At 35.6% G+C, this 18,792-nt stretch overlaps 1 protein-coding gene across 5 annotated transcripts in view; it reads left to right on the plus strand.

Moving 5' to 3' along the window:
* UNC13C (unc-13 homolog C) overlaps positions 1-18,792 on the plus strand; it is a 246,277-nt gene that overhangs the window by 148,686 nt on the left and 78,799 nt on the right. For all 5 annotated transcript variants that reach the window (XM_062583737.1, XM_062583736.1, XM_062583738.1 and 2 more), the window contains 4 exons: positions 6,734-6,884; positions 10,083-10,151; positions 11,500-11,589; positions 12,659-12,787. In XM_062583737.1, the coding sequence (XP_062439721.1) occupies positions 6,734-6,884; positions 10,083-10,151; positions 11,500-11,589; positions 12,659-12,787 (439 nt within the window). The remainder of the gene's footprint in view (positions 1-6,733; positions 6,885-10,082; positions 10,152-11,499; positions 11,590-12,658; positions 12,788-18,792) is intronic.

Here is an 18,792-nt window from a genome sequence, read left to right on the forward strand (position 1 = left end):
AAATTTTCAAAAGGCTAATCCTGTTTTCCCCAAGTCACAATTGCAATCATGGCAGCTTGGCAAAGATTAAAAAAAAAAAAAAAAAAAAAAAAAAAAAAAAAGGAAAGATAAGAAAAGAAAAAAAAAGAAGAAGAAGAAAGAAATCCAGATCAGTTTATTATTTCAGTGCCAGAGCACTGCAAGGCAAATCAGTCTGGGTGACCAACTAAAAATCCTGGAAACATAAAGCTCTTTTTCTCTCTTAACCAACTTCAACAAAGAAAGTCTGCATTTTTTTTTCTTTGATTCAGATCATGTGATGAGTTGATCAGTGTTTAATTCTAAATAAGCAGATGATTGTGCACAACTGAAGAGTGGATGAAATATACATACCTACTCAAAAGACATCCCATGGATGGTAGTAATCCACATTGATCCTTGTTGTACAATAAGATTTTTTTCATTAAATTTGTAAAGAGAACAAAATCAGGTGTTATTGTACCCTCAGTCTACCAAGACTTTGGAGACAAAGACACCTACATTTTTATGAGACTGAAACTTCCCTAAATGATGCACACTTAGTAAGGCTGTTTACACTCATTTCAAGATACAGATTCCAGCTGCCAAGCTCCAAGCAAACAAGGAAACCTTCTTTTAAGTTATCAGCTGTGGAATTCACATGAACAGAAACTCAACTTTTGACTCTCCCACCAAAACATAACAGTAAAATAAAACAAAAAAGCTGCTTATCCTGCAGTAACTGTAGCTGTTTGAAAAGACTAGGCCATATAAATTCCGTAACACACTCTTATTTTTTACAGCTACTGTATTCCTCCACTCCTCATCGTGTCTGTATTGGAGAAGAGATGAAAGACAATTATAGCCGTTCTTATGTGAGTTGGCTAGAGAATCAATAGCTCTTAACTAGACAGTGTTAGTTACATGAAGGATATGCATATATGCCCAGAAGTGAATGCACATGTGTGGTACAAGGTAGGGGGAGGTATGACCAAAAACAGATTAAAGAAAGTGACAGAACAGCTCAGTGATCCAACTGCCATTTGTTTCGAGGGCTGTAGTGATAAATGGTGAATTATGCTGTAAATTCAATGGCTTGCACGAGTCACAGCAGAAGGAAGGCTTATTACATACTTGCACTAAGCCATCTGTCCACCAGCAAGACAAAATAATTTTGTTTCTCTTGTTCCTCTTTCAACCTAATTAATTTCCCTTAAGAAGACAGAAAGCAGGGCATGTACTGAAACAGCATTTGACTAGACACTGAAATTATATACAACATCAGCATCCTGGACTTACTCTGTAGTGGAGTCAAGTGGAGTAAAAGCTCTGTTGTGCTCTTCACTTCTTGCTGGCAAGAGTTAGCACAAGTAGAACCTAATGCTTCTAACTCAAAAGCATAGTTCTCATTCTAGCAGGTTAATTGGCATTAGATAGGCCATCTTGTTCTACTGCTCTTCTTCAATTAATGTGGCTGCATTGTAAAAAGCACACAAATCACCCATTAAGGTAATTTTCATTGATAGCTTTGGCTTACTTAATAGTGCACATTGATTAACCTTTCCTTCTTTGCTCTGTCCTGATTCATGCCAGCAGGAAGATCAGAAGAATTATAGGCACTACATGTTGGTTGTGAACTTGCATTGTAAGAAGGTTGCAAGGTAAAGCCAACAGCCCTGGTTTTAGATATGCTGAGTGATGTAGTTTGAACAATGGAATATTACTCTAAAAAATGTGAGACTCTAGGCAATAGTTGCTGTGACATCGTGTGCCCATTATAAAGTGTTAGTTAATACTCATGATATTGGTGGCTGGTTTTGGAGAGGCAAATAAGGAAGTTTACTCATTTTTGTTTTGACTTAACTAACAAACAGAATCAATGCAAGTGGCTTGCAGATTTGATTCATGACCCATATTGCAACTGATAAACTTTATCAATTCTTTGAACTGTATAGATTTCACTAAATGAGGCAGATAAGCAAAAATTCACATAACTTGACACAGTTAATTTATCATCAATTTCACTAACCCATTACAGCTGGAAAAGTGTAGTGATCTAAATAAGCACATAACTAAATTACATCAATACGCTTCAGTTATCCTAAGATAAAATTAATACAGTGAGTGTTCACACCAAATTATGTTATTGACACTATAAAGTCATATATTGATAATATAAAAGACTATAACTTGGTGTTGATCTTGTCAGAGGAGAATTTGTAGAGATTCTCATTTCTTGTCCATGTAAGATTCCAAGTCAGTTCATTGCCTGAGCTTTTAATGGGTGTAGTGGTGGATCGCACATATGTTTCCATAGGAATTAAGTATCCACTCCAGTCTTAGATCTGTTGGGCTACCTTTCTAGGACTGGAAGATGCCTACCATTTGGATAGTGATCTCAAGAATAAAACAACCAGTTTCAGTCTATGTCTTACCTTCTAGATTAATATTTTCTTAATCACTCTACTTTGAGGATCCACCTTCATGCTTTTGTAGGAATTATGTGGATTCAAATGTTCAGAGAAAAGAGGATGGTCCCAAATTTTGTCTAGCCTTTTATTTAGAACATTACCAGATGATGTAGTAGACAGGGAGTTCCCAAGTATGCTTTTGAAACAGAGATCAGAATAGGAAAGAGTCATGACCACAGATTTTTAAACTTAAAATATTCTTCTGCTACCTGGTTTAGGAGATTAGTAAGTTGACCAATTTACTGCAAGGTGGACCAAGCTAAACTGGTCCCTGACAATCTCAGAACCACAAAAACTGGAAGTACTTTTATGCTGTCTTTGGACCTGTTGTGGAATATGAAGAACAGAAAGTAGATTGTGACCTACATTTCTCAACTGTTGGGGATGATTTGGCTCTACTTCTGTTGCTATTGGTTGCCACTCATTTGTCTTGGAGATTTTTAATGACGCAAATATCTGTGAATAATGAGAACTGGAAAATTTTTATTTTCAAATGATTTTTATCCTATTCTGTAATAATATATTCTGTAAATGTACTCTGACTACCACTGGAGTTAGCTACTGTTCCTGAAAATACATCATCAGGCTCACTCATTAATAGCAGTTTAAGTATGGCACTCTTCAAATTTCAGTCATATTAATAGAGGAAGGGAATCCTATTTAGACTGTTTTAATTATTTGGTCACTAAGATTATTGCAGATTGTATTCAGAGTACTTGATTTTAATGATCTAATACCTTTAACCAGAATATGAGAAAACATGAGCTTTTTCTAAAATTATTGCTAGTTTTTCTTTAAATGAGTAATCTCTTTGCTTTGCTTTTACAGTTGCATACAGTCTCTTGGCATATGCCATCTTTTGTAAAATGTTTTCCAAAGCATCCTTTCTGTCTGCAGCAGAAATTCCTAGCTGTGCTGATACACTGCGGGTAGTAGGCCAACTGCTTTTGAAGTGGCATGGGTATGCATGTGGCAGGTAGTGACAGCCACAGTTCCCAACTCTGCTCCAGTGTAAAACTTTGTTTTAAAATAGGGGGTGAGTGCATCACAGCTACCATAATTGATTGTACACAAGAAGGGCTGGGAGTTGCTTCACTCATCATCATCCAACACAGTTACACTACTGTATGCCCACTTACGGTTCAGGATGCCAGAGGGAGCCAGTGGCGTGTGATAGGGTGTGACTTCCAACTGTAAAATTGGATTTGGAGCTCCAGTTTACCTCATTTGTAGAGGTGGGATGTTAGAAAGGTAAGTTAGAGGATAAAATTTTGGTGGAATTAAATGAGAACAGGTATATAGCATATCACGAGTATATGGTAGGAAGTTCCAGGTGGAAAAGGCAGTACATTTAAGGGAGAGGGACAGTAAGAGGGTGAGAAAGTGAGGGAGGGTTTGGAATCACCTGTTTGGGAAGTTAAAGAATATGTGCAGTAACTCCTGGAATCTATGAACTGTTCCTTGGTTCATATAAAGGATGAAAAGGGAACCCTTTAAATTTGTTAGTATGATGAACTGTATATATTGTCTGAAAATCTGCATAGCTACATAAATATATAAATAATCTGTAAACTCAGTCTTAAAACATATTCCTTTCATTTGGTGAAACACCTCAGATAAATCAGGCTTTGCATTTTGATCAGAACCAGGTGAACCAGAACCAAGTGAAAAAAATGAACATAGTTCCAATGTCTATGTCCTGTCACACCTGGAAAGCTCCAACCCTTTACAGGGCTGTGATTAACGTTGGAATGCGCATAGCAAACATGTACTTTTATAATTTTAAACTGCCCAATGCTTTGAGATGACAGAAAACAAAAAAAGGAAAAAAGAAGGAAGTTTTGTCATTCTTATTGCACTTGAGGAGCAGTCACTATCACAAGTATAGGTCGTAGTAGGCTTTTGTTGGTTTTGGTTGACTGAGTTTTTTACCAGATGCTGAGTCTTAATTTTAGTATCTATAGATATCCATTTGCTCTGAACTCTTAGGAAGCTCAACTGTCATGAGCAATGACAGAACAGAGATAATATTCTAAAACACAGCTCAGCATAAACTGTAGCTTCTGAATTTGAAAGCAAATCTGAAAATTTGCTCAGCAGCTGCAGAATTGCTTTATAATAATCTTAATGCTTTTGAGGAGCCTGCACAAAATAAGAAATAGAGAGAGAGGAGTACTAGAAAGAATGTAGGCATTCTTGCCACTTTCGATCTCATCAAAAGTGACCCCATGATCTCATCAAAAGCCACCCTGTGATTAATCACACCACATTTAAAGGGCAAGATTTCTGGCAAGGTCAGCCAGGATAGTTTTTTCTCCTTTTTCCAAATATCCTCTCCAAGTTGGGTTTTCAAGATAGGAGCCCAATCCAGCCCTTGGGTAGCTCCATGTAAGCAAGAATAACCATCAGAAGATGTCTCACTGAATTTAAAATGTAGATCCAAACTATTTTTTCCAGGATCTATCATTTTTCTTGTGAGCAGCAATCTGAGTGAGTGGCTCATCTCGTGACAGCTGCTGCTGACTACCCCTTTTGTCTGTCCCTTCTCCCCTCAGCAGAGCGTATGTTGAAAATATGACTCTTAAGAGTCAGCGGGATTATTGGTTCCTTCTTATCTCCGGTTCAGCATTCCTAATACAATAAAGATCCTTAGACCTACTTGGAGATTTTGGGGAATAATTCTAGGTCAACAGTAAAAATTATATGTTAATTATCTTGAGTGTCACATTTTTTAAGAATAGTTCTATCATCTCTACATACATTTCTCAAAATGCATGTGATGAATAGATGAGCTAGGATTTCTATTAACTTTAAAAATGAATTGAAACTGGTGAAAATCATCTGATATCACAATTATATTTTATACAAAGGAACTCTTTAGTTTTCCAGGTTACAGGAAACATATGTGACATATGCTGAAGCATTTTCCTAATTAGTAGGTAGCTGCCTGATGTTTTTGTCAGATTCTTGTTGTGGACTTTAAAAGTACACTGAAAAATACTGTCAACAAATAAAGGTTCTGCTGTATTATCTCTATAGGCCACGTGGCTAGGAATGCTGGAATCGAGTCCTGGCTGAGGTGATTGATTTGATGTGTAGACTTGAGCAGCTTCCCTCAGTTTTGTAAAATGGAGATAATAGCACTTAATTATCTACCTTCCAGGAATGCTGAGAAATATTTGCAAAGCACTTTGAACACAAATGGCATGATACAAGCTTTAAGCATCAATATATATCACCGCATCAGAACAAAACTTACATAGTGTGTAAGCCCAGTATGATATTACTTGAAAGAGAATCTAATGTTAGAGAAAGCCTAGCAGCTGGGAGCATGAGGCTCATGCAGTCTTTAATCCTTCTTCTCATATTGCTACTGCCAGCCTTCAGTAGCTGTTCTGGTAGTCTGCCTCACTGCATAAATACATGTATGCCCCTATGTCTTTTGCTGTCTGCATGCAGCACACTAATGGGCAATAAACTGTGACTTTAATCCCCCTTTTTGTTTAGTCCCATGCCACAGGAATATCAGTGCTGTAGTTTCTCTCCAGGATCCAAATGTTCTAGATGTAGGGAGGTGGAGAGAAGTTATAGCCTTATGGGTGAACATAAATCTGTTCATACTCATTAGGAGGTGGGAGCTAAAACCTTTCCCCTCTTGAAGCCCCAGACCTGCTGAATGACAGACTTTCCTTTTCTTTAAAAGTAATGTTTTCCAACATAGAGCTGGTTCAGAGTTTAACAGACTTGTTAACTTTTACTTAGCCTGAGCCACAGTGGAACAATTTCAGCTGTGGCCAAAGTCAAACCAAGGTAAAACCAAAGGTGACTTGGTATCTCACCTTTCAGTAATAAAGTAACCTAAAATATAAGCTACAGCAAATTGTTGGTTTGAGCCCTCTTGTCAGTAAACATTAAATGCTTCTCTACTGGAATACAGCTCTCTTGTGGGCTATTATGATGACAACCTCGTATTTGAATTTAAGTTTGTGTTTAATAGTTAATGTATTGTATAATAACATGATATTCAAATCATATTTTTTATTCAGAATTAGCTGAGTAAGAAAGAAATGTGAATCTGATATGTTCAATTTAAAAATACCTCTGGCAATTATGTTCAATATATCTGGATTCTTGTCATGTACATCTGTACATTTGACCATGAGAGTGCTTGATATTTACACCACTGGAGCTGAAAAGAAACTGTGGTGAGAGAATGTGGAAAATCCTTCTCACCTTTAAAAACTGTTCATTTGTTTGAATTGTAGGCACTTTTCCTGTCTGTCTTCTAAATATATGTGCCCTGGTGTGCCAGCAGTTATGAGTACGTTGTTGGCCAACATAAATGCTTTCTATGCTCATACTACAGCCACAACTAATGTATCTGCCTCAGATCGGTTTGCTGCTACTAATTTTGGGGTAAGTCGACTTCCTTTTTTTTTAATAGAATACTAGTCCTACTTTTTATTTTCTAATCCATGATACAATATTAAATTCAAATTTTAGAAGAAATCATTTTAAAGAATGGGAGCTGTTGTTAGCTTTTGAAAATTTTTCCCCGAGTCTTTTCAATCAGAGTAAACGCTAAAGAAGATGATACTAGCATTTTAAACTGCTTATTTAGTGGTATGTAGGGTATATGGGGTGGAAGACACTAGCATTCATAATAACAAAATCTTGAATGTTTTTGTTTTTATTGTAATGTGACTTGCAAACTACTAACTGCACTGTATTGGCTATAGGTTGCATTTGCTTTCTTTGGTTGTGTAGACTTAGAAAAGTATCATCAGTAAACTCATATTAACCTGAAGAATCTAGCCGTAAATATTTAAAGGTAATAACTTGTATATAATGATGGACTTCTTTTGCTGTGATAACGGATGCTTTGTCCAGTCCTGGTTTTATGTCTTAGAAATGTTGAGCAGAACGCCAGCATGTTGTAGTCCTTGTTTTTTATCTACTTTCTGTCTGTGGACATATGCCTTTCACTGTTCAACGACAAGCCTATTGTGAGCTTTCCTCAGAAAGGAGAACTAGTTTTTTCGTATGTACTTCAAATACATTTGACTGATAAAGGCCTATAGACAACCTACAGATAAATGGAGATCTGCCTCTAGGGCTTTTTGCTATACTTGCACAGATTATGAACTGTGAGGTCTCCCTTTCATCTCCTAGACTGGCTTTGAGCTCACCCTCTGACTGACCCAGTGAACGTGGAACTAATCATGCTATTGGGGGAATTGCAAAGATGGCCTGTAGCCACCTGACGTGATCTCTGTGTAGCAAAGAATAGTCTAACTGGGGATGTAACTTGCACCAGTGAAGGAAAGAGAGTCCGTGGTATAACTGACTGACTGATACTGTCATCTGTACCTCACTGTTGTTTTTAGCATTCTCCATCCTTACCACTTGTTGATGTTGTTGCAACAGGAACAGTGTCCACAAGAACTGACTATGAGTTTGCATTTCATCCACAACCATCTTTGGGATGGAACTTTTCTATAAAGTTCACCTTATGTAGTAATAACACTATAATATCAAAGATTGATTTTTTTATTATTGCCAAATCCTCAGTGTTGTTAGGGTCTGATAGAACTGCTTACCACTATGAAGAATTTAAATATTCCTAAAGCAATATTAACGTGAATATATTTTCAGATTTAAGGGATGGCATAACTTTGCAAAATGTTTTCCATTAAATGTTTTCCATCATGAATTTTAGGTCCACTCAGTAATTTTTTTAGAAAAATATTTATTTTAAATGTCTATGTGTTTTTCTTTTAAGTGTTAATTCTAGTGGAAACACTTACATGTAAATGTGCCCAGGACTAGGTCATCAGTTTGGAGACAACGTGTTCTTAAACTGGAACTTCATTTCTTATTACTGAAGTTTTGCTTTGAAAGAGAAATAGTAATGCTGCCCCATTACTATAAAGTAAAAAAATTTTATAGATGAAAAGCACTATCAGACTATTTATGATTTAATTAGTGTATTACCATGATAGTGGAACATTGCTTTGAACTTACTAAGGTTCTATTTTACAAGCTAATTGATGGTTTATTATGAAGTGGTTCCGTATCTTTGTTGAAATGAGAGTACTCTTTCAACATTCAGGTCCTATTAGACTTTTGCGTTTGATCCAGCTTTTGAAATTTAGAATGTTTTTGCTGGATTTTCTATTCTTTGTTTCCATTTTGCTGGCAATCAGAATCACTTTCCTTTATCCTCAGATTGGAGGAAGATTAAATCTTTTCTCTGATGTTAATGCCAGTTTTCTTTTGATGCAAATTCCAATCCAATTCATAGTTCAACAGATGGATAAAAAGACAGTAGTAAGTATCACTAATAGAGATTTGGAGTTCTTTTTTTCGAACAATTGACTTACAGGCAAAATATTAGATTATTTTTCTCTCTTGGATCAAAAGACATTTATTAGTGGATAGCTGCACACCATTCATCAAAAAGAACATCCAGATTTCAAGTCCTCAGGCTGTAGCTGGGACAGATTTGGCTGACTGAGTATTTCAGTACAGCTTTGTAACATGACAAAAAATTCCCTTTTTATTCATCCCTTAAGGGAACTGTGCCAAACTGCTAGCTTAGGGTGTAGGTTACTGTTCCACGATGGATAACAGCCAGCACATAAAGTACTCTCATTTCATTTTAGTGCATATCTTATTTCAGGAATGGTGTGGAGGAAATGGCACATTCTGAGAGCTCAGATCTTGCTGCTTCGACAGTCTGCTCCTTTCATGTAGACTGGCAAGGATTTCTGCTCGTTTTTGTGCAGTGGAATATAGAGTATGTTTTAACTTAAGATTGGTATTTAGAAACTCTAATTGGTATTGGGAATGGCACAGCTCACCTGGCTATCTGACAAAATGTTTTCATTGCACCTTCATCTCTCAAGATAGCAAGTTCACCTCCATATTTAAAAGGGAAAACTATAACTACATTTGGCTTATTTTCACAAAGCCACTTTTTCTAGTTTTATTTTCAATCATGTGCTTTTACATCAAATTGTGCTCCAAATGAAGAACGTTTCTTACATCTCAAAGGTAGGAGAAAGTATTTTTGTTTTGTTTTTTTTCTTAAGAGTATAAGCAATTACAAGTCAAATATAAAAATTTGAATAAGCTAATTTTTTTTAATAAGCCATGGCAATATAACTTAACACTTCGGACTTTAAACTGAACTAATGCCATTGTTGGATTTTTAGTCTTTAGACTTCAGGCAGTGTTTTTCAGTTTCTAGATATTTTGAGTTATTTGTTTAAAAATGCAGCAGCTATTAAGAAAGGAAAATACAGTATAGGAGAGTCTACTTCACCTCACTAATGTGTTACACAGCCACAGAATGTTGATTACATACCAGGTAAATAACAACATACAACAGAAAGCAAAAGCAAAGCACTAAAAAACAGTACATTTCCTAGCTTTGCAATACAGATATTTCATACTAGTACTTTTATATGGAGCATTGGAAAATAGTCTGAATGATTACGAATGGAAGGCAGGTGTTGATATGCTTTCTAACAAAGTATGTGAGCTGTGATTATACCATCAGTTACAGAAACTTGGCAATTCTTATGCAAGATTCTTGTTTTCTTTTTACAGAGGGAAAAGTTTATAAAACTGCTGGATCAATTGCACAATTCTTTGAGGATTGACTTATCTAAATACAGGGTATGTGCAAAATACTCTACCTAGAGGACAAATCAAATGTGTTTTTTGTTTTATGAAGATCCATGTGTGCTTTATCTGGTTAAAGGAATTTGAGAGATTAATCCCTCTTGTGGTGTAGAAGTTGAAAATATCGGGTGCTGACAGGAGATCCCAAGTCCTTGGAACAAAAACTTCAGGATTTAAGCATTTTAACGGTAGTTTTCCAATTTGAACAAATCACTTGTTTTTTTCCAAAAGCTAACAGCTAAGAACAGGCAAAAGGATGGCCAGACTTTCAAGAAGAACAGAATTGAAGGACTAATTTAAATAATCCACAACTTGAATAAGTTAATTCATTTGGGAGTTACCTTCGCTGACTTACATAGTGCAAATCACAGTTCCTTTTACATTTATTTTGAGAGGATGAGAACTTTGCTAAGGCCTCCATGTTGTAATCCTGGGAATTTTGAAAGAGGGTTGTCTCAGTGTTAGAAATTCTAGTTTCGTTTCTGTCTTGCAGAGGTTCTTCCTATGATCCAAAACCATCTTTTCTGGGAAGAAGTAAGCACTGAATACCTGTCAGTTGCCATATCATTCTTAACTCCCTCTCCTTCTTGAAACTTTTGAATGATCTGCAAATGAATAGAGCTTCATTAGTTAGGGCTTTCTTTCAGCCTCCAGGCTTGGAGGCCTCCAGCTCAGGGATTTCTCCGTTCATTTGGCCTGCTTTCTAAAACTGAAAGAGGGAAAGAATGTTTAAAAGAACCCTAAGGCTTCTACAGCAGTAGAAAATGCAGTTTTTAAGACCAAAATCTTCATGCAGCAGATAAGTTCATTCTAGGTTCTTTGAATTCTAAAGGATGTTATCCAGCTTTCTTGGAACATGAGGATATTTGGCAGCTGTTTTGTTAATATGAAGTCATTTAAATAACATCACTTCCCATCAGTGTTCCTGCTAACCTAGAGAAAATAGCAAAAATTTCATATATGATTCCTTCATTAAGCTTACTACTGAATTTATGCCTACAAGTGATTTATGTGCCATGGTGAATCCACAGATGATTGCCATTAGTGTCATTTCCACAGCATTTTTGTAGTATTTTTTACTCCATTAAGGGTTTAAAAAATCACAGTATTTTAAATCACTCATATTACAATCAAATACGGTAGGATTATCAGAAGTACTCCCATTCATGTCAAAGGGACACTTATTGCTTACTTCCTCATACTCAGAATTGAGGCAACAGTTGGATATTTTAATGCTTCCAAGCAGCATCTTTGTTTTTCTGGAGGGTTTTTTTTCCTAGACGTTCAAAGATATTCCCTTTAACTCCCCTTTCACATGAATCCTCTCTTCTTGATTCACCAGGATAATTTTCCTGCCAGCAATTCTGAAAGACTTCAAGATCTGAAATCAACTGTAGACCTGCTAACCAGCATCACTTTTTTTCGAATGAAGGTATTGTACTTTATTTGCACAGAGACTTAAAAAAAAAAAAATACTGTTGCCATTTATTTTCCAGGTAGTTCATACCCAGTGTTATACTCTTAATTGTTGCTATCAAAACTTCAGAGATTAATGAATGTTTTTGCTATTCTAGTCTCTAAATGCAGTTCATCTGCTTCAGTTTAAATTAAATCTTTCAGTTTACTGAAGATAACTGAAGTGAAGTTGTCTTATTCAGACTTTATATTATCATTGTGTTAAAATAAAGCTGTTCTTGAAAAATAACTGTCTTTTCCTTTTTTTAAAAACTAGTTTTACCACTTCTTAATGCATCAAGAAATGTGCCCGTTTAATTTAAAGTCAAGATACATACAGTGAAATTGGTTGGACCAGTTAGGAGCACATATTCTGTAGAATAATTTTTTCGTGGTAGTGTCATAATATTACATGTCAAACTGCAAAATACAACATTAAATCATACTATACTTGCTTTACTCATTCCAGTTGTTGATATATTTGTGGTCAAGATCTGAACTATTTTTAGAATGGAAATAGTACAGATTGGCATTACTGGATGAGAATACAGAAATGCAAATGAAGTTTATCACAATCATTTGTGATTTCCATGTGTTAGGCATTGTATAATGAGAATAAAAATGATTAAGATGAAGCTCAAAATAGTGTATCATGTAGTGGAGTAAAAAGCTTAACTTTTGGCTTTAAAAAATGGGCTATTTGGGCCAATAGTCAGTGAAAAGCATGTAATTATATAGTTTAATGATCTCCTAAAGAGGGAAAGCCCAAAGATGGATCTGTGCCTCTTTCATCATCTGAACAATTTAATTCCAGTAAAAGTTAGTGATAGAATTTGTTTACTTAACTTCAGCATGGGCTTTGATGTGCCTTTATCTAAGGTAGTGTTAAGTTAACATAGTATAAATGTTATTTTTGTCATTATTGTATTTAATCACTTCTTTATCCTGTATTAGAGAACTATCTTCATTACAATATTTGCATTTATTTCTGTTCCATCTAATTCTGAAATTCTATCGTTTTGTGGTTTTGTGAAATATTTTATTAGGTCCTTGAATTGCAGAACCCACCTCGAGCCAGTACTGTGGTGAAAGATTGTGTAAGAGCCTGTTTGGACTCAACTTACAAATACATTTTTGATAATTGCTATGACCTCTACTCCCAGCTAGTGGATCAGGTAAGACAAATGTGCAATTTGCCCGTTGCCTATTTATGAGCAAGCCGTTCCTCATTCAGTGTGGTTAATTTGCAAGAAGTAAATACAAACCAGTCTGGTGTTCTTTTATAGTGAAGCACTCCAATTATTTTTGCTTTATTTATGTGAAAAGGAGTAGCATGTAGTAAATAAATTCACAGATGGCTATAAATACTGAAATCTTTAACAAGATGAATTTCAAAATGAAACTACACAGTCTAAGAGTTTGCTGGAAAGTTTGGATTGTCACTGTGCAACACTATATAGATGGTGTATAAAAGTCAAAACAGTGAAACTGAATCTGGGGCTTCTGTTTTGTCCTTCATAATACTGAATGCAGGAAGGGAAAATCAATGTCAGTACTTAAGCGGTTTCCTCCTTCTCCTGCAGCTTACATTCTTTCAAACTCTTGCACAAAGTCAGAAACCAGTGATCTAAGATAGGAATTACTTTCACTGTAGATGAAACTCTCTTTTCTGTGATTCAGGATGAGTTTGGAAGGTAATTGAATGATGAGAATTAGCAAATACACCACACCATTTACATATGGATCTTTCCACATGTATACTGTAGCACTTAATCTCTGCTCAGTTCTGTTTGTTACTTTTATTCTCCTTTTTCAGGATGCTGAGGGTTGATGAATTATCAGCAGAAGCAAGTGTTTCACCAGAATTACTTGGATTTTTTTTGTACTAAGATAAATTATTTTATTTATGAACAATGTGAACAATGAAAAATGAACAAGAGGTAGGAGGGGAAAGAGTGGGTTGTGTAAAGAAAGTCTAGGAATGGTAGGCAAGAATATTTTGACACTTATGAAACTAACCTGAAATAGCTACAGGTAACAAAGCATGAGTTATCATTAGCTTTAGCTTGCAGAAGGTGGATGGGTGTGTAGAGCTACCCACTTCCCTGCATACATTTTCATTGTTCATTGCACTTCCCAAATCTTATCTCTCTCCTCTCTGAGATGCCATTTTCTATCCTCTTATGTTAATAGGTTTCTAGTTCTAAAATGTAGCATTATTTTTAAAGTATTGTTGTCACTTATTTTTCAAAGAAAATCTGTACTTTGTTGAGAATGTGTTTGGTTTGAGAGCATTAGACTCTTAAATTTGAGTATAGGGAGGGATGATTACTTATTTAATTTTATCCAATATTCTTCTACTCAAGTAATCATTTGAGTATATATGCATAGCAGTATATGCACTATATATATGCAGATAACATGATGCTTACTTCCCCAGGTAGCTTTTACTCTAATCAAGAAACACTCTTGAGTGCTCTGAGAGTGTAAAACAAGTTTAAAATGTCTCCAGATTATTTTTTAGAGAAGGATGGGCAGAGTGTCATTAAGTTATTTATCTATTACACAGTTTTAAGACTTCGTACTTATGGTAGAGCAGTGTGAACTCCCAAAATAAAAAATTCCATGAATATTCACTTAGCTGGAAAATTGAAATAACTGCAGCTTCACTATATTTACTCATTTCTTCTGTTCTCTTTCAGCAGGTATTCCAGCAGATAAGTTTGTATGCAGAAGTTTTAACCAAACAAATGTTTACAAACTGTAGATTTATGAGCACTAGCAAATAAAATTTTTAATGAAAATTTGTAGAAAGCAAACTCCAAAAATAATATAAATTGACCATACTCAAAATAACTCATCACTAGTAGCGATCAAGCAACAATCAAATACAATCTTATTAACTGAAAGGAAAAGTTTGTCTCACAGCTAGTGGGAGGCAGTTCTCAGGGATCTCATTTAGTGAATTTGACTTTAATAGAGAGATGAGTAAGATTCAAGTTACTACCAAAATTCTGCATCAGCTCTAGGGTTGCACAAAGAGACTGCCTTCTGCATTCTGCTCTTTTAGCCTGCTACTAATCTATTTCCACTTGCATTTACCTTCAGGAACAGTATATGGTTTAATCTATAGCTCTGGAAGTTTTCCAATGAATCCAGGTGCACTGCGCCTGGTTTATGTGGTATCATAGTTATAATAATGAAGCAGTAACCAATATTGTAGTCAACATTTCATTAGCTTTATACCCAAAATTGTTAGTAAGGTGACCCCACATCTGACCCTTAAGCTTTCTTTATTAACTCTTCTCTTATGTCTGCTTGTCCCCCCATCAGAGGAGGCCCTCTCCTTTCATGGAGAGGGAAGGAAACAGTTTGTCATGCATGGTGGTGCAGCATAGGAAGTTCATTTTCTCACTGCACAGCTGATGTTTAGGCTGTGAGGAGTGAGGGCTGAAGCAGATGAACCCCAAAGCGACAAGAAGTGGTTCATGCGTGAGCCACCGCCTGCTCCCATACAGGGGAAATATTGGCAGCTCTTGCCCTATTTAGGCCCAGTGCTGGCTCAGGGCTTTAGCATGGTTCATTACTTGGATGAATCACATTGAGATTGATGTTAAAAAAAAAAAAAAAAAAAAAAAAAGTGGAATCTAGACAATCTACTTCAACAGTAGTGTTTTCATCTGGCCAGACTTGATAGGTTCCTGAATACTATATTTGCTATCTGTGTGTGTAACTTGTGTTACCTTCTTCTGCATTTGTCTCTGTCTGCTACCTAAAATTCTCTGAAGATTTCTGCCACGATACTTCTAGAGGATGTGTTTAATATCTAAATGTACGTGATTCTCTGATTTTAGGTGAAAATAGAACAAGGCACAATGGAGTGAGTGCTCTCAATATTGCATAAGAAGCTGGAGTTGAGAGGGTTGATCAATATAAGAGGAGTGAGGAGAAAATCACAAAATATGCTCTGCAATCCCTGCTTTCTCTTTTTTATACTTTTGTTCCTCAGAAAGACAATCGCAGTTAGAAAGTAAATACCTTGCCACAACATTTTACCCCTGGTGGATGGCAGTGATTCCTGGGGTGAAACATGGTAAATGCTAGCAGTATGCAGCATTTCAAAAGCAAATATAGCTTTTGAAACAATAAGGTTGGGCAGGTGATTGTTTTTCTCTTAAAATATTATAACAACAAAATAGCATGTTCAAAAAATATGGAAAAAGGAATAAAGTTACACAATAGCGAAGGCCATTTACCTCAGGGAGTCCTATTTTTCAGGTGTGGAAATTTAAGTGACAAATAATATTTGTTATGAGGAGCTTTACTATATTTCCAAATTGCTTTAGATCCACTGAAAAGCTTCTAACGTTTCTTCAAAGCCAGCATTCAAAGGGAATTTCCAGACCCCTCCTTACATTGTAGCGTTGTGTATGGACAGCATGCCAGCCATAGTAATAGAAATTATAAGTAAGTAATAGAAAATCTTTGATAAAACACATTAGAACAGTAGGATATATTTTTTCTGTGATTTTTAGAACCCAGTTCTGAGTCTCTTCTACCAGGAAATTCTTACAGATAAAATTGCTTGGCATAAGCTTGTTCAAGATGACTAATTCAAAAGTCAAGTGAAGCCAGTGGTAGCAGACATCGGGTAAAGGAGAAAGTAACAAAAGCTGAACAACTTCAACCTTTCAGTTAGGAAGGATAGTAGTAGTATCAGAAGAGATGAACAAATAATCTATTTGTTAGCCAAAGCTTTGTACTCTTCAAGTATGAGCATGAGAATGGCCAGACCAAGTTGGACAAAAGGTTCATCTGGTCCTGTATCCTGTCTCTTATTGTGCCCATTGCGTGGGAAAACCGAGTATAACAGCGAGTGGAAACAATGGAAAGGTTCGTTTTGTCATACTGATGTCATAGCTTAATGTTTTATTCTAATTCTGCTCCAGTGTACTTATGGAGAAGAGAAATGCTAATGATTTCAAAATGGAGTTCAGTGTGTTGGATTTAGAAATAAAATTATGACCCATCTTGAGAGTCTATATTCCCACTGAATTTACTCCATGAATGTTCTTATCTAAACCAACAGAATAAGTGATAGATCTGGGGGAGTGAGAAGGGTATTATTACTTAGCCTTCCACAGCAAGGGTATTTATGTGAAATAAGCAATACTTTTCTCTCTGTTGTGAGCTCATTATTCCCTATTTTCTGTTGCTGCTGAGAAACGATGTGTGATATTTGGTTTCAGGATACTAAGCAATAGGTTAGGTTCACAAATAAAAGGAGATACTAGTTCAGCCAAATTCCTCCCACATTTTAGATGCAATTTGAGTGATTGCCAATGGCTTCTAAATAGATTGTAGAAAGCTCCGTTTCCATACATACATGTAATATGTATACATCTAATATGTATACATATTATATCCAGGGAAATTGAGAAAAATGAGTAAAGAATTTATACTGATACATACTATATGAAAAATAGCTCTTACTCACTTCCTCTTTCTAATTTTGATGTTGCCAGTGGTAATAGATAAATCTATTCTAGAGCAAGACAGACAATTATGATCACCTACTTTGATTCTGACGTTACAGAAGTCTTAGAAAATCAGTATTAGAATCAGTAGAATGCAGTATTTCCTCAACCATGTTTGCAAAAGTGAATATTATGACTTCTAATTAGAGATACTTTTCTTACAAGGTGTTTGTGATCTAGTTTTCCACAGGAATTACAGTGTTCTGAACACAATCAAATGTACAATAGCACAATGTATTACAAAAGATTTTAAGAAATATCCACTATATTACCTCTCAACTGAATTCCTAAACTTCCTTTAAAGATCAAAAATGAATTAACACATCTTTGCTGCGGGCAATCATGTACAATTTATTGTAGCACCACAAAAAATTGGAGATCCTTTTCTCTGAAACTGAAAGAAATTTTAACCAAAATAATTCAGTATTCTTGATACAAAGTGAGGACTTAATAATATTTTACATTATTCCTCTAATGTTCTTTCAGATGTTCTTCTCAAAGGATATGAGTTCAGCACTGAAGTCACTGTCATTCTTGCCAATAGCTGCTGTTGAGCTGGGATTTTCCCCACTTAATGTATTCCAAATAAGTTTTTGCAGGCATCTAGCTAGTGTCAATATATTCTTGTAGGGATTTACTGAGGAGTGTTTATAGGCAGTTGTCTATAAGGACAGCATTTCCTATGATGCAGAATTAATAAAAAGGCAAACAATTTAAGAATGCATTATAAAATTTAATGGACATGAATAATACTGAACTTCATTCTGTATAATGATCAAGAATTTTCCGTTCTTTCAGTCCTGAGCCTCTGTGTTCTGTTGTCTTGGATGAATGTGGTAAGAATGTATCACTTGTAAAAGCAAAATCAGGCTAATAGCTATATTCATACATTGATACCCAAGTAATCATATTCAGTCCTCCTGGCTGTTTCATGTAGTACAGGTTTCCAAAATATTTAGTAACTGCAATCTGCCACTTTCTTGCTACTGCTCAACATTTTTGTATGATAAAAGATGTATGGTATGCTACAGCTTTATAGTTATGCTTAAAACAAGAAGAAGCCAAGTCAATTAGGGTGACTGTATATAAACCTATACTGTCATCTCTGGATGGTGAGACATCATCTGGCATTATTTGTTTTACGTTTGGTCTGCCAACAGATTAGGGATATCACTGTATCTGCCTTTGACCAGTTAGTTGTTGAGCTTTTAAATGTAGGATCTACTTTAGTATCTTCATACACCATTTCTCTGTTCTGTGCACATGGACAGCCTTGCCATGCCAAGTAATGCTACCAGACATCAAGTTACTTGGGATATAATCTGTTTTAATGACTACTCAAAAAGAAAGCAGTTCTGCAATTGCTGAACTTTGCTTTGTATCGATACCTCCTCAAAGCTCTCTTTTTTGGTTAGCATAAGAGCAGTCTGTGATTTTAGTTTGTTCAGGGAATTACCTATCCACCAAAAATTAAAAGCAGGCAACTTTAGAAAATCATTTATTTAAAAGATCATTAACAGTGTATCTGCTGTGTGGTCAGAATATGAGAATTTGTGTTTCTCTTGACCTCCTTAAATGTACTTTTCAAATCTCAGTATCAGTATTATTCTCTAATATGAAAAGCAGTATTCACTGGCTCATAT

Source organism: Rhea pennata, chromosome 10 (genome assembly GCF_028389875.1).
Source record: "Rhea pennata isolate bPtePen1 chromosome 10, bPtePen1.pri, whole genome shotgun sequence".
Classification (NCBI taxonomy): domain Eukaryota; kingdom Metazoa; phylum Chordata; class Aves; order Rheiformes; family Rheidae; genus Rhea; species Rhea pennata.